At 39.4% G+C, this 27,980-nt stretch overlaps 1 protein-coding gene and 1 non-coding gene across 4 annotated transcripts in view; one reads left to right on the forward strand and one right to left on the reverse strand.

Annotated features, from left to right (window-relative positions):
- Positions 1-27,980, reverse strand: part of TMCC3 (transmembrane and coiled-coil domain family 3) — a 238,115-nt gene that overhangs the window by 9,531 nt on the left and 200,604 nt on the right. For all 3 annotated transcript variants that reach the window (XM_039869061.1, XM_039869060.1, XM_039869059.1), the window contains exon 2: positions 915-1,831. In XM_039869061.1, coding sequence (XP_039724995.1) covers positions 915-1,831 — 917 coding nt within the window. The remainder of the gene's footprint in view (positions 1-914; positions 1,832-27,980) is intronic.
- Positions 6,839-6,945, forward strand: LOC120607625 (U6 spliceosomal RNA). The gene has a single exon (XR_005654180.1). It is a non-coding gene; the product is annotated as a U6 spliceosomal RNA (small nuclear RNA).

Genomic DNA, 27,980 nt, shown 5'->3' on the forward strand with positions numbered 1-27,980 from the left:
AAACTGTTCAGATAGAATTAAGGTTAATATTCTCCGGAAAAGTTGTGACTCAAAAATAATTATCGTGTGATGAAGAAACCAAAGTCAAGTATGTATGCGGAAAGTTTAAAAACATGTTTTATAAAATATGATCTGAAAAAAGCCACATTCCTAAATTAATACAAATGTAAAACTATGTATCAGATATAAAACAACATGTAAATCTTACAATATGTGATAAGTATTCACTTTTTTATCTACATTTTTATAAGTAACATATTCATTTTGACCAAAAAACGTATTGAGAAAATGGTGGGAAATCGCATCATATTTGGGCATACACTCTTTTTATTAATAAACTATAAGCACGTAAAAGACAGCTTACAAAGCAGCTGACTCAAAATTAGCTAATATAATCCATAAGATTTAAATTTATATTTTAATCTTAAAATTTCTTTTGAACACTTCATTTAGGGTGAAAAGTTTAATGAGCAAAATACAGTACATAAAAAATATATGCTATATAAAGACTTTAAGATTGGTGTATCAAATAAAATCGACCTTGCTGGACAATGAATTAGTTTTTCACTTGATAGTTATTATGGAGGAAAATCATATGCATATCTATGAACTAGTTAATGAAACTTCCCAAGGGAAGTCACTGAATCAGCAGCTTAATATCACAGACTAACTATGTAGTGATATTTTAACAAACCCCAAAATATAATGTCTTTTTCTAAAGTGTCAAGTTGTAAGTCACAAATTATAAAACTTAGAATTATGAAGGATAGAAAGAACTATTGATACCTAAATGCCTTTTGACCCATATTCCTCTTTATGAAAAACACAACCATCAGCATAACACTTTCGAGCATTCTCACTGAGGTCAGTAACTCATGCTTCCAAAAGAATTTTAAGAGAATTGTCTGAAATACCTGTATCTCTCCTCTTGCAGGGTCTGAGAAATAAAACCATATTCTTTCTTAAACTGCACCTTCAGCGCCTCGATGTCCTCGGCCAGCTGTGCCTGGGTATCCTTGATCTCCCTCAGTTCCTCCAGGATCACGGTGAGCTTCCCCTGGCTGTCCAGCATGCCAGCTCCACTGGCCCCAAACGACTGGTTGCCATTACTTTCGGCAGAGCCCGAAGTGCCACTCGAACACTCATCATCACTGCCATACTTGGGTTTGTTCACAATGGTCGCACTACCCCCATAGGCCCTGGCACTCGCCTCGGGCCTAAACTCCTCCAAGGAATTTTTTAAGTGAGCGATGTTGTCTGCACTGCCAAATTTATTCCGGATCAAGTTGGCAAACTCTCTGGACTTATTGAAGACAAACACCGGTGGAGTAAGGGAGACCCCTGGCATGCCTGATTTGCCGCTCTCTAGGCTGTGGGGAGCAGTTCGAGACTTGGCGTGGGCATCTTTCAGAGAGTGCTGGATGTCCTTCAGGTTGTCCTTGGAAATGTCCTTTGAGCTTTTGGAGGCTCCGTTCTGTTCGATCTCTCTGAGCTTTCTGTGATACTGTTCTAACTTCTTCTGTAGCTGGGCAATGGAGTGAGCTGATTTCTGATTCTTCTTCTCAAAGACCTGTTTGATACGGCCAGCCTGTTGCTTGTCCGCGCTGCTGACTAGTTTCAGATATTCTGCAACATTCCCGTCGCGGGATGTTTGCTCGATTTTTATCTGCTCTGTTACTTTTAGAATTTTTTGTTTCAGGCTGTCCGCATTGAGTTTGACCTTGTGGAAGTCCAGGATGCCATCTGGTACATCAAAGTTGAGGTTGGTGTCTGACCCCCCTCGGCGGATGTTCAGGGGCAGGCTTAGGGTATTCATGTCATGACGTTCTACCTGAAAGAGACAGAGGAGAAAAGGCACTTTAAGGTTTTTAGTCAAAGAGATAATGACCAATGATAGACTCTGTGCGCACACAAGAGACATACTTTAAGTCTCAAATTTTAAAAAAACTCCCTACTATCCTCTCAAGGTGAACACAGGACAGTCTAACTCCTTCATGTATCCATGTCTACTGTGAGATTTCAGATCTCCCAGGGTATCCAATTTCCTGTCTGATTAGATAGTAACTGCTAGTTGCCAAGGTAGAAGTGCATAATCGAATTAGGTTATCAGTCGGTCCTGATTTCCCAGAGTGCTCAGGTAACTGGGATGCCTTCCATGCCCCAATTACAGTGAACTTCACCACTGTGGGAAATGTATCCAATTCAAAACTCATCATTTAATAGAAGGAGAATGAAAAAAAGAAAAGAAAGTTCTAGCGGGTACACTCATCAACACAAGAAATAATTTTCTTAATGGAATCATTAAACAGATGTGGTGGAATAACATGGTACAAGATTAAATTTAATAGTTGAGTAATACAACAATAGTATTTAGATGTGGAAACAAACCACCGTAAACCATAACCAAAGTGATTTTTCAAATCAGTAATTATACTAAGGACATGTGAAACAGCTTTCTCACTCAAGGGCCACTGGGGGAAAAGAGCTGTAGAGCATCACTGAGCATCTCGGCGCAGGGGCTGGGGCAGCAGCACTAGTCTGTGCTCCGAAAGGGAAGGCAAATGCAGCCTGTGTGCCAGGCACTGTGGGTGTTCATAGGGTGGTCTTGTTTGATCCTCACTACCACACCAGACAAAGACTGTGTTCAATCCACAGAACAGGTAGAAACCGAGACTTAAAGGAGTCAGGATTTGAATCAAATCACCCTAAGTCAGGTCCTTTTTGCTCTCGGGACACCCTACTAATAGTTTCCCCAGAAGACTAAAAACGGGTCTTTGTAGAGTTTGAATACAACCTCTAAACAAAAATTCATACAATCTAAAATGAAGCATCTTACTTGTCAAGTTAACAATGCTTTGATTAGAGTAATGCCTTGATATAGAGTCTCAATAGAATTCTAATGAGAGATAGGACAATATTCAGCACATTAACTTTTCTTTCCAGGGGACAGTAGCTGACAGAGCAAAAAATTAATAAGATAATAACTTAACAGACCTCATACTGCTTAAGTGACCCAGACTTGAATCTGGATCATTTCCAAAAATGAGTATTATTAACACTTTGCCATATGAAAAATCCTACCCAGTGCTTTTTCCCAGAGAAGGGAGCCCAAGGACACAGTGGGACACAATCCCAGGTTGGTGGGTCAAGCTCCCTTCGCAACTTACAAAAATTTGTTAACATTATTTCTTGGCCCCTCCCTTCCCACACACAGTTTTTCCATGAATGAGAGACACTAGTTGTTAATCTAGCAGAAGAGCATCACATAGGAAAGGCTGGAAGGAAATAAATGCCAAATCACTATGAGACTAGAAAACATGATGTATGAAAAAAGGATAAAGGAATTGTGACTTCATCTGGTTAAGAGGGAAAGATAGGTGTAGGGACTAAAGAAGGCATATGATAATCATCATCTCCAGGTCCTACACAGATGACCACAGAAAGCTCAAGGAAGCTATGTATCTACAGCTCATGAGTGGACTCAAAAAGGAATGGGCTCAAATTACAGTAACATAGAAAGCACTAAAACCTAGGAAATCATTATTTTGGGCAGACGAAGTAACAGTATGATCATGAGGCTAGAAAGTTGATTTCACTGGAGATATCTAATCTAATCATGCTCCTCTACTTCTCAGAAACCTTCTTTGGCTCCCTAATGCCTCTCAATTAAATAATACAACCTGGTCACTGTAAGGTCCTATCTTACCTTTTAGGCCTCACCTTGCGCCTAATGGATACCAGTCATCTTAAATGATCCATACAACCCAAAGTTCCCAGAATGTATGTGATGTCTAATATTCACAATGCAGGCTGCCGCCCATCGACCTCTGCTAATCGAATTCCTACATATGCTTTAAGGTTCATTTCAAATTCTACTTCTTCCATGAATTTTTTCTGGTCCCATTGCAAAGCTGCCTTTCCTTTCTGTGATCCTCCATGCTGCTTCTGTGGCACCTCCCTACTCCTCATTTATCACTTATGCATGGGGTTTAACCACCACAGCGCGGGCTCCTTCAGAAAGAGATGGTGCCATACCTCTAGCCAACCTGCCCTAGCACTGTCTTTTATTCACAGGAGGCTGTCAATTAATGTTTGCTGAGCCAAAGTGACATCATTCTTCATCATTCAAGAGAGTTTACTCTGAAGTCACTTAAGATACATTTTAATAGCATCAAAAAATAACCTTGGAAGATCTGCCCATAGAGGCCTGATGATTCCAGGTGGAGATGTTTTTCCCAATACCTAGGTAATAAATCATATACATCATTTCAAATTGGTTCAGCTAAGTGGAGATTTTCTGAGTATCACTGTGCAACAACTTACACAAACACAAATAAGGACTTTTAAAATTTAATTGAAATATACTTTATATTCAGAAAAGAGCACATTTAATAAGTATAAAATGATAAATTTTCACAAACTGAACACATTGTGTAACTAGAAGCCAGTTAAAAAAACAGAACAGAAACTCCCCTCATGCCCCCTTTAATCACAACTACATCATCCCTGCTTACGGGATAACCACAAACCTGACTTCTAACAACATACGTTAGTTTTGACTATCCTGTATTCATCTCGTCTTTTTTTACCCTACATTGGGAGATTCATAAGAACTTATTCTTACCCTCTTGGAGTTCATATAAGATCAGATTAAGTTATAAAAAAACCCCAAACAACCTGCTTGGTAGTCTCTATTGAGAAGTCCACCACCAGATTTGAAGATACAGAATGTTTTATACCTCACCTTATCAACCACAGCAGCAAGTCATCACCTGTTCTTCCTCCTTTAATTCTCAACCCCACTGCAGCTGGCCACCCATCTCTGGTGTCTTAACACAATGACCTCGCTCCCTTACAGACTGCTGGGCCAGGAGAGCCTCGTATACACAGGAATGTTTACGCACAGAGGGTTGGCTGACTTTTGGTTCACTTTAAAGTTGTGACAATGCTTGGCATGTCCTCAGGAGTCCAGGTCCTGAGAGTCCAGGTCAGAGGAAAGCTACAGCATTTAAAGCTCAAATCAATCACTCTAACCGCTCGGCAGCAAATCTCAGTTTAATGAGGGTGAAAAGTTGGACCTATTGCTGGGCCACACCTTTCAGCCTTTCAGAGCCCTAGCTCTGCGGGATAACTAAGAGCCAGCTAACACATCATCACTAGATGCCTACACACTCCCTGAACACAAACTGAAATTTCACATACGTGCTGGGAAGAAAGCCATGAGAGTCCTCCTTTCTCCCTTTAATCTAGACTCGACACTGAGGTCAACTGTACAGAGCAGCTTTTTCAGGGCTGGGACACAGGGAGGAGGACAAAGGTTCATGGATCCCTGAGTCAGCATGCATGTGGACTCTGTGGATCAGGAGACATGTGCTCCAGTTTTGACACTGACATTTACCAGCCACAGTGTTCTTACAAATCAAATAATACCTGAGGATTTAGATTTCCTAATCTATGGACTAAAGGAGATAGAACCAGACAACTCAGAGCTAACGCTGTGAAATTCCACGAAATGTAATCCAATTCCAAGAACTTTGCCTGTACTGTGGGATAGTATCATAGAACAGTCAAGACCCTGGGCTCTGCAGACAGACTACTTTGGTTTCCATCCTGGCACCACTCTTATGAGCTGTGTGGCCTTGGAAAAACGACTTAGCTTCTCTGTGTCTTAGTTTCCTCTTCTATAAAATGAAGATAAGGTTCTTCAAAGAGTAGTTGTGAGGAATAAGTAAGATAATTCATGCAAAGTGCTTAAAGACTTTCCGGCACAGAGAAAGTTTCAATAAAGATTTGCTATTGTTATCATTCCTATTCATTAAAAATGTATCTATATGTAAAAACCGAAAGGAAAACAAGTGTCAAAGTGTTAACAATGGTTATCTTTGTACTGTGGGCTATGAGGAATCATCCTTTTTATTACGCTTTTGTATATTCCAATCTTTTAAAAATAATGAACACAAATTTTGGTTTTGGCAGAAAAGGTGCTATTTTTTAAAATGATTGCTAGCCTCTTAGTTCCTCAGAATTGTTTGCTTATTAATACCTATGAAAGGCAGACCACCAGCACCCCAGTGAAAAGCCATTCCTGATAATGTTTTCCTTCCGCAGCAGAAACATTTCCACCATCACCTCAATGTTCTAGAACAAAGGCTAAGGAAAAGCCTAAGGCCTGGACAGACGTCAAAAACTGACACTGAGTCATCTCTGCAACAATCCAAGCAGCCAGCACAACGCAAGTGAGCTCAGCTCACTCACTGAGATGCCAGGCACAACACAATCATTACCAGTGCTGTTCGAACACACTGTTCAGGCTTCCAAGGAGAGCTGTCCCCTGTGACATTTCAAATTTACCCCCCAAAGTTCCAAGGGAAAATGAACAAAAGGGAAATGAGGGGCTCCTGGGAACCCTTGAAGGGTGTGGAATGAGGCAGGAGTCCCTGAGGTTCTGAAGGCCACTTGAGTAGTCAGGATGTGCAGAGGCACAGAGATCGGAACGAGGGGGAGAGATGACTGCCTACTCAGTCCCGAGACCGGATACAGTTAACCTTTGCTTAAAGAAAAGCTGCTTGAGCTCAGTCATATAAGGCAAGGGTCAGGTCTTTCAAACTGGCTGGTTTCACAGACAGGCCCACAATGGAGGTGCATGTTCAGTATCCAGAGACTTTCACTGATCTTTGTGGCCTAGGTGTCCAAGTCAACACTGCTAACATTCTGTACTCTTACTCATATTAGCTGGAATCCAACTTCAGATCTAGAGTTAAGGCTGTTCCCGTGGTGTGCCAGTCAGAATGTGCTAGGCTTTGCTGTGGTAACAAACAGTGTCAAAATATCAGTGGCTGTGCTCGCTTCGGCAGCACATATACTAAAATTGGAACGACACCGAGAAGATTAGCATGGCCCCTGCGCAAGGATGACACGCAAATTTGTGAAGTGTTCCATATTTTTTTTTATTAAGGCATGTAAAGAATTTGTTTCTGAAAGGAAAATTTATCCCAAACTTAAAAAAAAACACAAAATAAAATGATGATTACTTTTCTTTATAATTATAATGCTAGAGTTTTTTCTAATAAGCCTACTTGACCTTCATCTGAAACTCCTGGAAGTATAATTGTGGTGACAATCTATTTGACTAACAATCCACTACTGACAAAAGTACAGCGTTTACAGCTCTGTAACATTAACCCGTAGAAATTGATAAGGTGTTGTTCCTGCATAGCCTTAAAGAAACATTAACTCTAAAGGTGTTATTTTTTTATCCCTGTAGAATGTTAGTCAGTTCTGCATCTAAGTAATTTTTCATTTATTGTGAGAACACTCAGAGAACCAATTTTTTGTATTCTTTACCAGTTCCCTCATTAATGACTTAAATAAAACCTTTATATGTTCATGAAAAAAAAAATCAGTGGCTAAAAAAAAAAGTTTTTTTCTTGCTCAGGCTAACAAATCTGTTGCTAGTCAGCTGAGTGACCCAGGCTGTGATGGACCCTTTGCCATCTGGAATGTTGCCGTGGTATTGGCAGGGGCAGGGAACTTGATGAATAGTCCACTGGCTCTCAAGACCTCCGCCAGAAGAGACACCAGTGACTTCCTCCACTCACCACACTGGCCCTATCTAATTGCAAGGGAAGTTCAGGACAGGGAAGTACAACCCTGCCACACATCCAGGAGGAAAGGTACCTTAGTAACATGCACAGTATTTTATTTGTTTAAAACTTGGGGACAGGTCCTACTATTATTACTACTTTACAAATGAGAAAACTAGGCATAGAGTTCAGTAAATTGCCTAGGGGGACACAGCTAGTAAATGGCAGAGCCAGGACTGAAATCCACTCAGTGTCTCCAGAGCCTGCTTGCCTAATGACGACGACTGAGCATTTTTATTATGAGCCAGGCATAATGATTTTTAAAAATGTATTCATATATTCTCTACACCAATCCCATTTTATGAGAAAAGCAAGGCTTGTAAAGAATATGTATGTTTCTCGAGGTCCATGGATAATAAATAGCTTAGCTGGGGCTCAACTCAAATACATAAAATATGCAAGACTTTCAAAGATCTGTACAAGCTCAGCCACCATCCATGTGGGAATCCATTATATAGTGTCCCTAACGTGGTTATTCAGACTTGTATGGAAGCTTTGGGGTTGGTTTAGACTACTCTGTCAGAAAATTCTCCCTCAGACGGAACTTGAAATCACCTTCCATGTAACTTCCTGCCCAGGGCCCTGGTGTTGGTGCCTGGAGCCAAACCAATCCCAGGTTTGATACAGCCTTTAAAATCCATTTGTCTTCACCCATGCTCCAAAATGTAAACAGCGACTTAGGCAAAATAATTTTATGAGGATAAAAAAGCTTACTGCTTTTTATCAAAATTATGGCCAAGCGTTTACAATCACTGAAAGAAAAAAGAAAATGAAAGAGAAGAATCAGAAAAGTAAGATAAGGGACCTATGGAGAAGAAGCAAGGGCCTAACAAGTGAGGGGTTGATTATCTGGACACTAGGGAAAAGGCACTCAGCACATAAATGTGGGTTTACCTGAAGAGAAGGGAAGACACCCTCCACTGTGCGGGGTGACAGAACTGGGAGAAAGCGGTGCTGCTCAGCAGGGCCCTGACGGGTACCTCTGTAGTCTTCCAAAAGAACTTTATCACTTCCCGCTTGTAATATATACAATACTACTAAGTCATTTTCCTTCTTGTTATGTTGAGGTCACTTGACACATACTTGCAAAATGTCTCCCAAGTCAGTGAGCACTGAAGGCTGGGAAGCTAACCAAACCACGGATCCTAGCATGGAACACTTGATTTTGTTGCTAACTGAGCTAACCGATACTGGAAAAAGAAACCAAATGCTTGATAAGCATCCTTATTGTGACATATAATACAGTCATGTGGATACCGAAACAGAATATGCAATACTCATATTTTAGAAGAAAGCTACTTCCCCTACTTCATGCTAGAAGTGAAAAAAATCTTAAAGGTCATCACATAGTATCCAAAAAGATATTAGTAAAATGTATTAGTAAAACGTTCTAATTTGTTTAGACAAAGAACACTTCCTTTTGTAGTTCAAGTCTGACAATGGTACACGGTGAACTTGAAATAAATTCATAGTGTACAGAATGGGAATTGAGTCACTACTTTTACCATAAAGGTTTTATTTTCCTCTATCCTTCCTTTAGCATCGCTGACAAAAGAAAATATGTAGCATCAAAAGTTCTGTTTATTGACTGCAGGTGAAGTAAATCTCACTATTCTGGAATCAAGGATCATTTGGAATGGGGGCTGGAGTACAGTATCTTTGATAGTCCAGTCTTTTATCCACAGACAGGGCTGTATAAAAGGGATTAGGCAGAGTGTTAAAGGTTCTTGAAAACAAATTCTTCAAACACCTTTAAGCACTTACACTTAATGCTGTAATTAAAAATAATTATCTTCTCACTAAGCCTTTACCAGACAACAGTAGTAACCTACTTTGAGTTATATGCATTAGAAAATAAATATTTCTTCAAAATAGCTTATAAGTCACACTTTCAATTAATACAAACTAACTCCTTACGAAATCAGTCTGGCCTGGTAAAGAATCACTGCATACTGTATAATTTACACAAGTATTAAATTAAAAGGGGGAAAAAAAGTCAGATTAAAAAAGACTGTGCCTTGAAGGGTAGAAGGGGAAGGCTGTGATAATGAAAATAAAGCAATTTATAATGAGTAGCAATTGCAGGTAAAGAACAGCCACCAGTCTCCTGGAGAACTGTAGAGGGATTCAAAGCAACACCCAAAGAGGGTTATTTCTAAGAAGAAGAGTCTCTGGGGACCCCATGTACCTCGAAAATAGGCACTTTTGGGAAAGCGAAGTGAGCACCTATCACCTGCCCTCACCTCTGCAGCCCTGGGTCCTAAGAACTCAGCCTTTTTGCAAGAAGGTCTCAGTTCCTTCTTGTGGGTAGATGGTGAGTTCTGAAGAGAGAGAAGCAGGAAGCCCCAACTTTAGGACTAAATACAGAATAAACATCACTGAGGAGTTCCTACACTCAGAAGAAACTGAGGAAAGGGGTAAGTGAGAACCCCTGGCCACTAAACTAACAACTCTTTTGGGGGGACGAGTCTGGAATCTTTCCCACCCATGCCTGTTATTCCCATCAGTTCCTTGCAGGGTCTGTCAGTAAAACCCTCCCAGGAAAAGGACCTGAGCACTCGGCTTGAGAGCTAAAGGATAGGTGGGAATACCACATTCTCCTCCAAGAGAACCACCCCCAGGAACTGAGGGAGTAGAGGCAGCTTGAAAGGAGGAAGAAGAATGAGTCTCCAAGGCCCTCAGGCAGTGAGCAGAGAACCAACCAGGGCCTGCGAGGCAGTTGAAGGTGGAAGAGGAAGGTCTGCCTCTATCCCAGGAATGGGGCCCCAGCCTTCTCTTTTTCCTACAGCACCTATTCATCACCTCCCTTAACCCCAAAACACGGAGGGTGGTCATTCTTGGGAGGGACATGTGCTTAAATTTCTGAACAACAGCTACAAACGCAGCACAGTCCTACAGTCTTTCAGCATCTGCAATCTGAAGGAGCTCTTTGAGGAGTTCTTAGGGCCCTCTTAGGCACACATGACAATGAACAACTTCATGTCAGGAGCACTGTCCTGCAACAGAAGTTAAGACTTTCAGAGCTGGAAGAATCCTTAGAGATCTTACTTGACCTACTTCTGGTTTTTAAAAGCAGCTTGAATACGAACCCAAATAACTTCATTTTGATCCATGCTGTTCATTTTAGGTGCTCTACACGAAAGCGAAAGTAATTTGTCTACTAATGTACAGCTTCTTGGAATAATAAAGTGAATATGATAGTGGTGTCTATCAGATAACAATAATTATGTTTCCTTCTTTACCTTGGATGCTAGGAAGTTCAGAACCAAACTTAGAGTAACTGTTAAATCTGGTGCTTAGTCTCTTTGCTTCCCCCGCTTTTTTCTTTTTTCTTTTTTTTTTGATTTTTGGACATTAAAGCTATTCTCTTTTCCATGTGTTTTACCATAACCTGACTCTTAGTGAAAAAATGTAGGTGAACTTGAATCTACAGATGCTATGTATGTCATCATGCCTGGAGATGAACACTATACTCTCACTCCCATATGTAATAAGGGTAATGTGATCAAACATATCCAGCTCATCAACTGGCACAGCTGCTTCTTTCCCCCATTTCTAGGGCACCCAGAAAAAGCCACACTAAGGGTTACAAACAGGCTTGTGTTCTTTGAAAAGGTGCTATATAACACCTTGCCAGGAAACAGCATTTGGCACTCAGGTCCTAAAGTACATTCCCACAGCAAACCTAAGCCTCATAATGAAGTTGTTCTCTGCAGGTCAGGGTTTTTGGTATTCTAACAAATGCTGGGGAGGGGTAGGGAAAACATATGTACCAGATGATTTTATAGAATTTTGTTGTAAATAGATCAGAACACTATTAGCCATGACATAGGGCTTAGAAGTAGTTTTGAGGAAGTAGAAGGAAAACTGATCTATATTATTTTCTTTTCCTTTTGCAATAATGGTTATTATTTTAATAATAAATTTCTGAGCAATTTTATTTTTCTAATGCAAGCCAGCAGTGTTGTCACCAAATAGCAATTAGAAATAAAAAGCTGCTTTTAGTTCTACCAAAATAATAAATAGCATTACATTAAAGAAAAAAAATTAATGTCCATGAAAAGTACATTCATTCAACATTTTAGTATTTATTTCTAGTAAGTAAAAACAACCTTACTTTGAAGTTGCGTTGGATCTTCAAATGAGGACAATCCATATACAAACTCTGACGTTCTTGGGTCAAATAAAATGATCTTTTCAAAAGACGAATCGGTTCATGTCCTGTTTCTTCTGAAAATCTTTAAAGTTCCCTAAAGTATGAGATCCTCAGCAAAGAATTTAAAACTCTCCTGATCAGGGTTCTATCTTAGCTATGTTTCAATAGACCTATCCATAATGATATTTTGAGCACGTCTATGTAAAAGTCACTAGAGTGAGGTTGGAGCTTTATAGATACTCTCATTTAATCCCCACAGTTCCACAAAGAAGATGTCATTAGCTATGCTCTATAGGCTTGGAAGTGGGGAGGCATCAAGTAAGTTGTGGTTATAACTAATAAGACAAAGAACCAAGATTTGTAGCAAGGTCTAAGATTTTAACCTTCATCTTATTCCATTAGTCCGATAAGCAAGCTGCCCTGAATACTTCATGTGCTTTCCTACTTCCGTGTGTTAAACACCTGCTGGTTCCTCATCTTAGCACGGCCTTCCATGCCTCCATCTCAATTTACTTTTCAAGTACAGATTCAAACACTGTCTCTACCATAAAGCCTCCTCCATTCCCACACTCAGCTAAGAACTGATTACTTCTTTTGTGCTTGCCCTAAAATCTGCCTTTACCCCCACTTACAAGGCTTATTCTGCTAGGTATAGTAAGTATTTGCGTAAAATTTGTTTCCTCACTATCTGGAAGCTTTGAGAGGAGGGAATGTCTAATAAACCACCTGTGTCCTGCCCCACATTCCTTCCTCAACAGGCCCGTAGTATCTGCTGCATGAGTCAATGATTGACTAACGGCCCACTGGGACAGCCAGTTGTCCCTCATGTTTACATTTTCTCAGCTGCTTGCAAGGAGACAGAGAACCTGCAGCTGAGGCTGTCCTGGATTACTTTCACGACTGACTGGACTGTGGATTGTTACCAATCTGATTCACGCAAGAGATCGAATATTCAGGAAAAGGATGTATCTCAAGGGTTTGTATTGTTCTAAGCAAAATATAGGTGACCAATTACCAAAGGGTAAATATTAAGATCTACTCTGTACAGAATATACAGGTGTACTCCCTTCCTCCCTAAGTGACATTTTCCCTGCGGTTACCATCATAACTGTTGCAGGGAACTCAGGCACCTGCTCCTTCTAAAACACCCATGTTTAAACTCAATCCATTATTTGTGATGTTGTAAGAAAGCAGTCATTAAATTAAAAACTTTTGAAAATAATTTAATGCACCAGCAAGATTATCAAGTATGGTTCCTTGTCCCTTGGAAAATCACAACTCAGTAGAACGTGAACACAAAAACAAAGGACTCCTTTTATCCTCCAAAGTCTAAGAAGTCAATGACTTGTTTAAAGGGCAAAAGCAGGTCTCAAGAAAACGTTCCGGGAGAGGACAGGATGTTGGCAAGATATTTAAAATTTATTTAAAAAAGAGAAACTACCAGTCATTAAGGACTTATTAAGCATCATGTGATTTTCTACATGCTTGACATATTTTATTTTTCCTTTCAAGAATCTGAGATTAAAATAATTATTCCCATTTTATAGATGGAAAAAGTAGGTGACTGGTCTGAAGTCATTAAGCAAGGAGGTAGCAGAGCTGTGGTTCCAGCTGGCTCCAGATCTGGGCTCTATTAATACCCTTACCTTTTATTGAGTGCCACTGCATATGCCCGGCCCTTCAGCAGACACAAACATGTTTCCCATAATCCTTACCACCCCTGAAACGTGGTTTACCTTAAATCATTGTGTTACCATTAAATATTACAAAGTGAAAAATATGTATGGTGGAGAAACCCGGAAAGCAAATACTAAACAGACAAATTTGTACAGTTCTTGGTGCCACAAGGCAATTACTGAAGATGTTTCCAATTTGACATTAATAAGAGAAGAAAATAGCTTAAATCCCAAGATATTCTGCATAATAAAAAATGTAGGTTGCTTCTGCTTTAACCACTAATAATGATTCTTCTTGATGGCAGTGAAACATTCCAGCTTGAACATGAACTCCTTCTGGCTAAGGCCCTAGCAATAATATAATCATCAGAGGCTCTGCTACCAATACGCAGGTTAGAGGAGGCTTCCTTCACTTCCCTCCTTATCCTATAGCCACAGAAGTTTAAAAGCACCAAAGGTTTGTATTTTAGAGAGAGAATAGTACTAGGAACATACTGTTTTGTAATCTGGGAGAAAGGAAAGTACAAAGAAATGAACTGAATTACAGATTGTGATTCTGAAGGTAAACACTGTACAACGGCCCTTCTTAGAACCTAGTCTATATTTGGGTTGACTACATTTCCTAACAGAGGAAACAGCCTTCCAGGGCCCACTCACAGCACCTGCAGCAACCAACCAGCTCAGATTTGTAGAAAAGTCCTGATTCCAAAGCCATGTGTCCTACAGCAGAGGTTAACTATACATAGTGGTAGCACAAGTTAGTGTTTAAAAGCATAGATTCTGAGCTACTATGTAGGTTCAAATTCCAGCTCTGCCATGTTAATTGTATTACCTTGGGCAAATTACTCTCTCTATGCCTCAGTTTCCTCACCTGTGAAGTGAGTGAGGCTAGCAGTATCTATTTCACAGGGTGATTGTGAGGATTAAATGAATTAATAATTGTGAAGTGCTTGGAACAGGGCCTCATACACAGTGAGTGCTTAAGTGCAGGCTATCATTTATTAAATACGACATACTGCAAATAGATGGGAATTTCAAAAAATCCAGAGCCAAGAACAATGATGCTGTGGTCGCCATGATGAAATTCTTCGGGTAGAAGCTGATCAACTGCCTCCCTGCTCTGCCCCATGGAATCTGCTTGATTATTCATATGTATTATGTAACAGAGAGGTAGGAGAAAAGACAAGCAGGGTCTCAAAATGCATACCAGAAGGTCCCTTAAGGATCAAATTTCAATGAGTCTGAACAGTAAATACTAATATTTAAAATATTTTTTACTCTTTAGTTATAGTTGGCATACAATATTATATTAGTTTTAGTTGTACAGCATAGTGATTATCGACATCTATATAACTCACAAAGTGATCACCCCAATTAACCTAGTGCGCCTCTGATACCGCACATAGTTATTACAATATTATTGACTATATTTCTTATGCTATACTTTATAGCTCCATGTCTATTTTGTAACTACCATTTGTACTTCTTAATCCCTTCTCCCCTTTTCACCGACCTCTCCCAACCCCTGTCCCATCTGGTGACCCTCAAAATGTTCTCTGTATCTGAGTTTGTTTTTGTTTTGTTTTGTTCTTTATAGATTCCACATATATGTGCAATCATACAGCATTTATCTTCCTCTATCTGATTTACTCCACTCAGCACAACATCCTCTAGGTCCATCAAGGCAATATCTTTTTCTATCCCCTTCCTTTTAGTCTGTGTGTATTTTTTAATCTGAAGTGAGTCTCTTGTAGGCAGCCTATATAAAGGTCTTGTCTTCTTATCCATTCAGCCGCCCTATCTTTTGATTAGAGCGTTAAGTTCTTTTTCATTTGAAGTACTTGTTGATAGATATGCAGTTATTGCTGTTATTTAGATTTTTGATACATATATTTTTCTTCTTCTTAAAGAAGGCCCTCCAACCTTTCCTGTAATACTGGCTTGGTGGTGATGAAATCCTTTAGCATATTTTTATCTTGGAAGCTCTTTACATGTCTTTTGATTCTAAATTATAGCTTTGCTGGGTAAAGTAATCTTGGTTGTAAGTCCTGCGTTTTCATCACTTTGAATATTTTGTGCCAACTCCTTCTGGTCTGAAAAGTTTCTTTTGAGAAATCGGCTGGCAGTCTTATGGGAGCTCCCTTGTAGTTAACTAATTGCTTTTCTCTTGCTGCTTTTAAGATTCTCTCTTTGAATTTAACCCTTGGCATTTTAATTGTGATGTGTCTTGGTGTGGGCCTCTTTGGGTTTATCTTGTTTGGGACCCTCTGAACTTCCTGGGGTTTTATATCTATTTCCTTCACCAGGTTAGGGAAGTTTTCCATTATTATTTCTTCAAATAGGTTTTCAATTCCTTGCTCTCTCTCTTCTCCTTCTGGCACTCCTATGATGCAAATGTTGTTATACTTGATGTTGTCCCAGAGGCTTCTTAAATTATCTTCATTTTTTTTGGATTCATTTTTCTTGTTGCCGTTCTGATTGGGTGTCCTCTGCTACCCCATCTTCTATGTCACTGATTCAATCCTCCATTTCATCCACTCTGTTGATTTCCTATAATGTACTCTTCATCTCAGATACTGTATTCTTCATTTCTGAATGGCTCCCTATTATGATTGTCATCTCCATTTCCATTTCCTATCTCTTTATTAAAGTTATCACTGAGTTCATCTACTCTTCCCCTAAGTTCCTTGAGCATCTTTATATCCAGTGTTTTAAACTCAGATGGTATATTGCTTGCCTCCATTTAGATGAATTCTTTTTCTAGAGCTTTGTTCTTTTCTTTCATGTGGGACATGCTTCTTTGTCTCTCTATCTTAGCTGACTCCTTTGTAGGGCTCCTAAGTCTCCTGGTCTTAGTAGATTGGTTTTATGTAGTAGGTGTGCTGTGGGGCCCTTTGGCATAGATCCGTGAGGGGTCCAGCTGCAGGCCAAGTTCAGCCGCTGCCTGTGTACCTCTGGGACCACCTGGTAAGAGTCATCAAGCAATTCACAGATGGCTGCTTCCCATGCTGGGCTTACAGGTGCCTGCCTTGAGGGGCCCAGTCAGAAACCGATTCCTGCTGCCACTGGTGTGGGGCTTAGGGCTGCTCATCAAGAGGTACTGAGGCCAGATGCTGCTTCTTTGGGCTTTGTGACCCTTAGAGAGATTCTAGGAAAGTTTACAGAAGAAGCCAGGACAGCCCATTTGTGTGGAATAAATCACTGGAAGCGGCTTGGGTGGGCCCATAAGTTGGAAGAGGTGGAGTCTCAGGGAATCCCCCAGGCAGAGCTACCTGTATTATCCAGGTCGATGGTGACTCAGACATAACAGTGCCTACGTCTGCAGGCTGGGAGCGGGGAGTGCTCAACAAAAGAACAATGGCTTCTGTCTGTATTTCTGTCCAGGAGAAAGCTGTCCCTCCAGCCCTCGCCCTGAAGCCCGACAACTCAGCGCCTCCCTGTATGTCCTTGGTGCTCCACAAGCAGCTGTTCCAGAAATGGAGCTCAGAATGAATAAGTCTGTCAGCAAGTAATTCCGGGCCAGGCCCTTTAAGAAGGTCTCTGACTTCCACAGTCCCCCCGTCTCACTCAGCTGCAAACTTCTCTTCCCGGCACCTGAAATCCTGGGCTGGGGAGCGCAGTGTGACCAGGACCCCTCACTCCTCAGGTGCAGCCAAGATAGCCTCCTGATTCTCGATCACCACACGTGGTTGTGAGATCGGGCCATTTTGCGTCTCCACCCCTCCTAACATTTGAAACGACCTGTTATTTTTGTCCCTAGTTGTAGGGCCAGACCTCAGGTGACTCCTCTGTGTGCTGGTTGCTCTGTAGTTTTGTTATAGCTTTGGCGTGATCGCTAGAGGAGATGTGCACAGCCTCTACCTTCTATGTCTTGTTTTTCATATTCTTGATGCTCTGACATCTGGGGCTTTGCTTGTAAATACTAATTTTTAAAAGAGACTCACCCATCCCAAAGCAGAACACTTAGTATTTGAGTGATTTAATCTGACTTTTAAAAAGGTAAAGTATCTCAAATGAGTAAAATGTAAAACCTTTCAGTAAATGTCATTAATCTTCTATGTTGCTATTTTCAGTGAAACTCAGACTCTAAATTAAAACCCTAAAGACAGATGTCTAACATTTCCCATCTCTAAGTCTTTAAGCAAAACAAGGAAAAACTGTATTAGAAAAAATTATCTAATGATTGTAACTTGCAATGTCCTCTAAAAAGTCCCCTAAACTAATTCTTGAGAATATTATGTCACGGAAGCTTGTTTTTCTAGAGAATGTGTGGGGTTATTTTGGGCCGGGCTATAGTTAATTCCATGACCTTATGTACTGATGGCATCATTCTCTAATTTTACCCAGGTTCTCTCTCCATTCTTATTCAAACTGTCACCAAACTGTTATTTTTTGGTCCAGTAATTTCTCTCCAGATTGCCCCTTCCTTGCTCTTCCCAGGTCCATCTACCTGAATCCACACCCTCACTTTCTATCTCACTTATACAAAGGGCAATAATTTAACCAGGTTTTCATTGCTTTCAATGTTTTATTTCTTCGGTCCAGTCCATAGTCATTACACTAACCTTCTAAACTTCCACTTTCATCACGCTACAACACTGCTCAAGCCGTGCAATGGTTCTTCCTTCAGTAAAGGAACTGGGTTCCTCCTCCTGCTGGTACTTAGTCCCCAAGTAATTTTTCCCGTACCAACTATCCAATGTCTTTCTTCTTTCATCACCCACCAGACAGATCTCGCCACTGTGATCCACTGAACACATTTCTGTACTTTTCTTTTTTAACCTCAATACTTACAACATGCCTTTCTGGACACATCGTTTCTGAGGCCTCTGTCTTATCCAAATCCTACCATTCCTTCAAGATCTCTTTCATGAGACCTTCACAAACCACCCCTGTCCATGTTACTTCCTCTTCTTCCTGATCCATTTTGGCTCTTATTTATACTGCTGAGTGAGATCCTACTTGCTTTATCTTCCTTGTCGGATTTCTGGGTTACTGAAAGTATCCACTTTTCTAGATGCCATACAACACTCGACACAGAACTAGAAGTATCACTGAAGAGCAAATTCTTGTTTATGTAACTGACTTCTCTATCCTATAAAGCAGTATATTCCAAATTCTGAATGACTCTCAGTAATACCTATTTACCAATACATAAATATATATCGTGTGCATGTATATACACATACAATCGAAACACAAGTGTTATGAAATAATACTTATCTTTACTACATGCCATGTAATTGTGTTTTTAAAAACACAGCTCAAGGAGACTGGGAAAAATGGCATAGAAGATAGAAGCTTCGTCCATCCCCTCTGGCAACAACATCAAAGTTTTGACGGAAACACGGAGCAAACAGCAAGCAGAGTCACCTGGAGTCTAGATGAACCGAAGCCCTAAAACTGGGGTGAGAAATGAGAAATCACCCTGCAATAGTAGAAGGTAGGAGGGGGCAAAGACACGAAGCTGCTTGGTTCCCAATGTCTGGGACAAAGGTTACAGCAGCTGCGGACAGTCCTTTTAAAGGGGCCGTGACGACCACTGGACTTCTGCAGTGACAGACTCATTTGCTCTGAGCACCAGCACCTGGTTGGCTGCTTAGGGCGCACCAGGGACTTCCAGGGGGACACTGAATTGTTGGAGTGAGGGCAAGAGTTGAGGCTTTCTCCCAGGCAGAAGTGCTGGCAGAATCCATTGTTTGTCTGTTGAGCCCTCCCGGCTCCCAGTATGCGGACACAGCACCAGCACCACCAGAGCTGAGACATCATCAAACTAGATAACAGAGGCTGCTCTGCTCAAAGGATTCTCTGAAACTTTGCCGTCCTCAACTCAGCCCTACTCAAGCCACATCCAGGTGTGTCCTCGGCAAGTCCTGTGCCACTTGCTGAGCTGTGTCAAGACTCATACTGGTGGCAGCTGACCTTGGTTTCTGTCATGGCTTCTTTGCTGAATCTTAACAGATGGCCCCAGAAGGGCACGAGCTGGGGCTAAACTTGGTCTGCAGCTGAACACTTCTCAGGAATGTGCCACTGACACCTACTACACAAAACCACACTAGTAAGACCGGGAGATTTAGGAGCTTTGCTTAGTACATAGAAACGGACACAGATAGGCAGCCAAAATGGGAAGACAAGGAAGCAGAAACCATATGAAAGAAGAGAACAGAGATAAAGGAAAAATGGAGTCAAGCAATCTAACAGATGCAGAGTTCAAAACACTGGTTATAAAGATGCTCAATGAAATAGAGGAAAGTATAGATGAACTCAGTGAAAACTTTAAGAGATAACAAACATAAAAATGGAAATGGAAATTATAAAAGGGAACCAGTCAGAAATGAAGAACACATTATCTGAGATGAAGAGTATATTAGAGGGAATCAACAGAGTGGATGAAGAAGAGGATCAAACCACTGATATAGAGGATGGGGAAGCCAAGGACATCTAACCAGAATGGTAAGAAAAAAGTAACCAAGAATATAATAATTTAAGAAGCTTATGGGACAAAATTAAGGGTAACAACAGCTGTGTCACAGGGGTACCTGAAGAGGCAGAAAGAGAAGTTGAAAATATATTTGAAGAAATAATGACAGAAAACTTCCTTAACCTGGTGAAGGAAACAGACATACAACCCCAGGAAGCTCAGAGAGTCCCCTAAAAAATGAACCCGAAGAGGCCCACACCAATACACATGATAATTAAAATGCCAAAGGTTAAATATAAATAATCCTAAAAGCAGCAAGAAAAAAGCAATTAGTTATCTACCAGGAACGCCCATAAGACTGACAGCTGATTTCTCAAAAGAAACTTTTCAGGACAGAAAGATTTGGCACAAAATATTCAAAGTGATGAAAACCCAGATCTACAACTGAGAATACTTTATCCGGCAAAGCTATCATTTAGAGTCAAAGGACAGATAAGGAGCTTTCCAGACAAAACTGAGCTAAAGGAATTCATCGATACCAAGCCAAGTATTACAGGAATTGTTGGAGGGACTTCTTTAAGAAGATGGACCTAGAGGGTACTGAGCTGAATGAAGTCAGATATAGAAAGACAAATACCACATGATATTACGTACATGTGGAATCTAAAGAACAAAAGAACAACAACAAAACGGAAACAAACTCATAGAAACAGAGACTTTTTATGGCTACAAGATTGGTGGCGGGGTTGGGGACGATGATGAAAAAGGGCAAAGGGATTAAGAAGTACAGATGGATAGATACAAAACAGTCATGGAGATCAAGTGTAGCATAAAGAAAATAGTCAACAATGTTGTAATAAATATGTAAGGGGGAAGAGGAGGACTAGATTTAGTGGGGTGACCAGTTCATGAGTTCTATAGATCTCTAATCTATGCTGTACAACTGAAACTAATATACTATCGTATGCCAACTATAATTGAAAAAAAACCTCATTGAATTGTACAATGTAAATATGAGCAATTATCTATTATACTTCAATAAAGCTGGGAAAAAAACACAGCTCAATTTTTAGGACAACTGCATATTGGGAAATTATAATTAATTTTGTTAGGTATATTTATTTTGTTATATAGAAAAAGAACTGGTTTTTAGAAACATATCATAAATGAAGTATCCTTATGTCTGTAATTTACTTTGAACAGATTACATACACATCCACGTAAAGCAAATATAAAAATTTTTAATTGTTGAATATGTATAAGGTAGATAGATGGGTTTTTGCTGTACTCTTTCTTCCGCTTTTCCATACAAAAATATAAAATGATAGTTTTTACTCATCAAATTTATTTCATGACTCACTAATGAATTTCAATTCTATTTGAAAAACAGTGCTTTATAATTAAGAAAAACACAAGTCATTTGTTTCTATGTTTGCTGATTATATTTAAGGAGGTGTTAAGATATTAAATGTTCTGTGGTTACTTCCTGGCCAATGGGTCAATAAAGATTTAATTTTCTATTGCTGTGAGCCTACTGATCTCTGCTTTAAAATCCTTTCTATGAATCATTATTACCTTAGCAGGAAGGTATAAGATCAAGGACTATTTTTTTACTTGCAGAGATTACAGAATCAGAATTTATCCTAGGATTTCTCATCCTAAGAATAATCTTTGTGGTAAATGGACTACATTTGGGAATGGCAAAAGTTCAAGACAATGCACTGAAACTGAAAAAGTCTTTATTAACATGTGCATTGGTTAAAACTTTTCCCTTCATTCTCCTTCAAGAATTGGTTCTAATTAAAAAAAAAAAAAAAGTTCCATGAGCAGAGTTGGTAACACCTCATTTAACTGACAATAGAGAGAAGTGTTATAAATGAGTGAAAGACATTTCTAGATAATTAAAATTCTTAACCATTTAAGGGCCAACATTTTCAGTCTTGCTGATTATGTATTTTTGAATTTCTAAATTTCTAAGACTGTTTTTCCATTGACTGGGGTCACCCATATGATCAAGTTTGAATTGTGACACAGCATCGTGACCACAGGAAGAAACCAGGGGATCTGGGGTCTAGGAACTCTTGAGCTTTACATCTCTCATTTGAGAAAACAAGTGGTTGGACTTTGCAACTTCTATGGCCTTTGCAGCTCTTATATTCAACAATTCTGTTAATACTAGGTCTGTCAAGCTGGTAGCCTTAAGTACATACCAATTGCCACAAATTGGATATTTATCCCCTCCTTTTAATGTCTCACCAAAATGAAAATTATGCAAAAGCAGTTAAAATTCATATGCAGCAAGTACAAGGAAGAAACAACTATTAGCACGGCAGCATAGATGAATCTCTTGCATGTCATAATAAAAGAAACCACACACAAAATGTGCTTGCTGTATGATTCTAGGGATATAGAGGTCAGAATAGCAGTTACTCCTGCAGGGGGCAGGGAGAACGATTTGCCAGAAGGTAGCATAAAGGAGTGGTAGGTGCAGACAAGGGTGGGTGCATGCATAGGCAAAATTCATCCAACTGTAAGACTGTACATTTAAGATGTATACACTTCACTGCAAGTTATTCCTCAAAAAAATAAAAAAACAAAAAAATCTTAGGCAATGAAAATACAGGAGCTGTCAAAATTACTACTTTATCTTCACGGAACCTATAACATTGCAGATACTCAATAAATGTCATTTAACATACAGTACTGTCAATTCCAGCAGAAAAAGAACTTTAATTTCATTAGTGTGATTCGTATTGCATTTTGTCAGTTCTTTAACATTTTTAAAGTTTTCAAAACTTTCGTGACATTATCTAGTCGATATTAGTTTTTAGTACCAGCCTGAAAAAGAGCAAATGTACAAACACAGAACAAGAGTAGACATCTGTATGGCATACTGGCAGAAATTAATATCTGTGGTGTTACTAAATACCTTAACTCGGATTTAGATGCAAAAATAATCTTATATTCTGTAAAACAGAGCAGAGTCCTAAATACCATGTTAATGCAGATTGCAAATGTACTGGTTCGTTACATAATAAATTATTTACAAAGCCAGTGTTTCTCAAAGAGGCTGAATTTAACTAAAGCACACAAAGGACAATTAGGGCTTACTCACTCACTTAGTTTTATGATAGTTAACGAAATTGATTAATTTAGGTTCCAAACCTAAAATATAGAATTTCCACTTCAAAAATGTTTTTTTTCTGGGCATCTTTTGTGAGCCAGGCAGTATGCTTAAAGCACTGAAGTCAGAAAGGTGAGTATGATAAACTGCTGTAGGCGTCTGGCAGGGAGACATACAGAACACACGACTATACAACATAGTAAGTACTACAAGGCCAGAGAGAGGCAGAAATAAGTAACCAGATGGTTTCATGGAGATGGCTTCTAAGGAGGTGATATTTGACTCGAACTTAGAGAAGGAGGCTCAAAAATCAACCAATAGAGCCTAGGCAAAGAGCACAGACAAAAAGTAGAATATTTAGGAAACTAAAAGTTTCTTGGGAGTCTAGAATTTATAAGTACTAAAGGGGTCATTCTAAATCAGAGTAGGATTGAGGGCTGGGGCAAAAAAGGGAGGAGGCATGAGACTTTAAAGAATATAGACAGCCTGAGGGAGGCTCTGTAAAACATGCTGGACTTGACACATTATCATGTAGGCAAGGAGAAGTCAGGGTTTTAAAAGTAAGTGGGAACTTTTTTAATCATAAAAATAAAATATTGAGATATAGAGAAGCTGAAATATCAAAAAGAGTATGGCGAGGAAAATCACCTATAAAACCTTCCCTTAAATGAAGATACTGTTTAGATTCTTATTAATTTTTTAAAAATACAGAGCTATGCCTATACTGTACATAGGGATTTCAGGTTCGGTTCATGTGCTGCACAAAGTCACATAAGAAGGATGCGTTGATTCTGGAAGATTTGGTCAGTGTGTGCCTGTACACTCACACTGCACTGCATAGCAACACTAAGTAGGCCTCTGTTTGGGATGCAGGGATCACGTAACCAGACTCATCTTTTTTTTTTTTTTTTTTTAAATTAAAAAAAACATCATTTGAAGGTAAGGACAGCTGAGTTCTCACCTAAACTAATATTCTCCATCGCACGATGGAAAAATCAGGTGTTTTGCCTCATAAATACATGATCAGTAATTTATTTCATTTACACTCATCTCTCTTCTGGAGACCTGAAATGCTAAACAAACTCCAATTATCACAGCCCTAAAGTTTCCTTCCTTCCTAGTTTCTTTCCTTCCTTCCTTCAAATCAGAGGGCTCCATAGATGACAAAGGACAAAAGTTTTACCTCGAATGAAAGAAAAGGTATACGTTAAAGATGATTTCCTTGAAGGGTACAATTCCTTGTCTTTCATTCATGAATTAAAAAGAGAAATCCTTCAGTGTACGCTGTACATCACATTCTCCTCATTCTAAGCCGTAGTTACAGAAAATATCCCAGATGCTTCTGACTATAGGAAAGCACCAGGGAATATCTACCGACACTATCAAGTTCTGTATGAAAAAAGAAAAAAAAAACCCACCCAAATTAGATTAGTAAAAGGGGTGAAAAAGTATGAAGTAGAGAAAACAGTCTGGGAAAATTAAAAAAAAAATAAAGCCGGATTTTTTTGGGGAACCATAATGAACCAAATCCTGGGTCTTTACCTGGCTCAGAGCCCTAACTTCCCAACGAGACTGTAAGAACTCAGATAGGACACCTGCTCTGAGCTTATAACAGAACTGCCTGGGCGTAGAATTCTGTTGGAAAACATATTAATTATATGCCCAATGGGAAGAATATCTTTCTTTTTAAGAGGCTTTACTCATGCCTAGTTCCCTAAGATATATGAATGATGGGTTTTTTTTTGTTGTCTTATATTGGGAAAGCTGATGAACTCAATAAGACTCCAAGGGCTGCTAACTGCATAATAGTATTTCAGTGTGGTGTACTTTATTAATTTGACTCAGTCCACCTACATTATTCAGCATTTCAAAATGTTAGAGGCCCATCTGTTCAAAATTCACCACTAAGAACATTATGAAACCTCATTCAAACCAAGATTATTACCCTGAATTTGATGAAGTGAAATTTCTTTCATTTCTATGTTTGTTGATGCTTCTGATGTCATTCATTACTTTAGATGTTGTTTAACTGATGTTTTATTAATATGGTCATTGTAAATATATCTGTAAGTGCCACAGTCCCTGTGGCAGAGATAAGCTTTGCTCTATTGCTTTTCATCCTGAATAAACATGTAGTCAACAATCAGTAAATACATACTTCATATTATAGGTCTGACTCAAAGTGTTCAATCATATCTAATCAGAGGCAAGGGTATGTTTATTTTATTAAGGGCACATCATTCAAAAGAACCAAACTTTATACATAAATAGTGGGAAAGTGACTAACATAATTAGGCAAGAATTAAATGACAAGCGGATTTGGGCACCATCATTTGTTTTCCACTTATGTGGCATCTTTCATCAAAAATTTCAATAAATCTTGCCAAATGTTCTAGTCCCAACCTGGGGTATGATTATCTGAAAGTGTTACAAATCTGTTCTGAATTTCACACTAAACTGACAGTCATTCAGTCTTTAGGACTCACTGCTAAATCTTTCCGCTCCTTTGCCTCTCACATCACTAAGTTCGCTCTCTTTTTTGGTATTCTCTCCAACACCTAACCCTTCCTTTCTCTCCAACATTTGATACCTGCCTGGTCTAGGTCTTTTATACTGCACATCTGCGACCATCTCAACCCCTCTCAGTGGTCACCACATAGGTTGTCTACAGGATGAGGTCTAAATTCTGTTAGTTGGGAGTCAAGGTCCTCCACATCTTAGCCCAAACATGTCTCTTTCCAGATGTACTCGCACCCTCTTACCTAGACCAAATGGTTCTTGACCAGAACAACATGCCCAGATCATTTCTACTAGTTCATCTTACCTTTAAAGCTTATGTGCTCCCCTCCATGCACGCAGTCTTAGCACGTCTTCCACTTCTATGTACCCAGTGCCTATCCAGGCGCCAGCGGCATGACAGATGGTTGACATATTTTGTCTTTCTTTAATCTTCACCCCAATTCTACAAGTTACATCTAGTCTATCATGATGAGTATCAAAGAAATCAAGGACCTTGACAAGGTCATGTACTAGTGAGTGATGAGCTAGAGTTTGAACTCAAGTCCCATTTCATAGCCTGTGTTCCTTCTAAAACCTCAGGCTTCCTGGAATGCCATCTCCAACCCTCTACTTACAAAAAGCTTAAGGTTCCTTCGGAGTCTGGCTCAATTAACCTTTTCCATACAAAATCGTTTCTTATCACCTCCAATCCAGTAATCAGTACTTACTTAGAACTCTTGCTGCTCCTTCCTGTTGCACTAAATCCTCTATTGCCTTGTATCAATACCTTATTCTTTGTCCCTCTCCCACCCATTTTTGCAGTCCCAGAGCCTCACATTATCTCTTGAACATAGTAGGCACTCAACTATCTAATAACTGAGTTGTTTTGTTCTTTGATATTATTTCCTATAGGTAAAATTCCATATCCGGTAGGATAATTTCAGGAACTAAATAAAAGAAATTCAATAATTGGGGCCTTTTTGAGGTCACAAACTAAGCAGATCAGAGGACAGGGCTAATTTAGTGGCTTAAAAATGTTATCGAAGACCCAAGCTCTTTCCATTTTTCCATTCCACTATCATCAGGACATCTGCTCATTCCTTTGTGGAGGCAAGAGAATTACTACAGTGCCAAGAACCATACGTAGACACTTTCTGGCTATAGATGAGTATACTGCTCCTCTTATTTTACTAGGGAAGAAAACATTTTCCAGAAACTCCTCAGATTTCCCCTTAGGTCCCTTTGGCCAGGACTGAGCCATATGTCCATGCACTAATTGCAAGGGAGGCTGTGAAGCAGTAACATTTCCAGCCTCTACTGAAGGAGCTGGCTCTGCCAGCCAGATAAAAAAGGAAGGAAAATGGTGTTTGGAGAGGCAACTGAAAGAGTTTGCAAACACCATTAGAGGAATATTAATGCAATGATAAGCTCTGTATAATGAAACTTCTCTATGTCCAAATAGATGAATTATCATAAGAAAGGTTTGCTTGTCAGATTATAACAAGTAATCTCAAATAATCCATTACAATAGGATTTGTTTGCACTAGAGGTAGGAGAGAATTGGAATCTCCCAGTTCTTTAGCCAATAAATTGTAAAAACATCCCTTTTCCTCAGATTCTTAAATATCACAATCTCTTCCATCATCATGACCATTACAGGAAGGAAAGGCAAGGAGGGAAAAAAACCCAGCTTTTCTGAGCTTCCATACAGTTCTCCAAACACATTAAAACAGACAAAAATATTCGAGAGATTTAAAGAGCAAAAATGGAGAACAAAGTGTTTCCAGGTTTTTGCCTTTTCTGCTATTCTTTGCTGCTTCTAACAGGATAGTCTGCCTTATATCATTGCTACCATCTGTTTCCAATTCTGGAATCGGCACACACATCCATCAATGGAGAACCACTTTAAAAAATTCTAATACAATGGAAAACAATGCAGCCATTTAAATAGAGGTGGATCCGAATGGATCTCATGGGAAGCTGTCCAAGCTAAACTATTAAGGGAGAAAAGCAAGATACGGAGCATGTTACAGTACATACTCATTTGTGCTTCAAAAAGGGGGCAGTGGTGGGGTTTATGTAAATGTATACAAGTGTACGCTGTATGGAAATTTCTAGAAGGATATTAGGAATTGTGAATGGTAGTTATCTCTGAGGAATAGGACTGGGAATCTGGGACCAGAAACACTTTTTATTTTATATTCTCTTTTTGGCATAGTTTGTTTTTGTTCACCTTATTTTAATATTTTTAAAAAAGTCCTCAGTGCCCACATCCTCAAAGTGAGACTATTATGCAAATACAGGCAAAATTTCATTAGCACACTCAAGATACTCGTTTCCTCTTAGGACCTATGATTTTACTAATACGAGCAAAATAACTGGCCTCAGTAATCAGGATAGAAAGCATTTCTGTAATGCAAACTAAGTTGATGATTTAGCATGTGCAATTACTTTTAGAAAA

Source organism: Pteropus medius, unplaced genomic scaffold (assembly GCF_902729225.1).
Source record: "Pteropus medius unplaced genomic scaffold, Ma_sr-lr_union100, whole genome shotgun sequence".
In the NCBI taxonomy this organism is placed as follows: Eukaryota; Metazoa; Chordata; class Mammalia; order Chiroptera; family Pteropodidae; genus Pteropus; species Pteropus medius.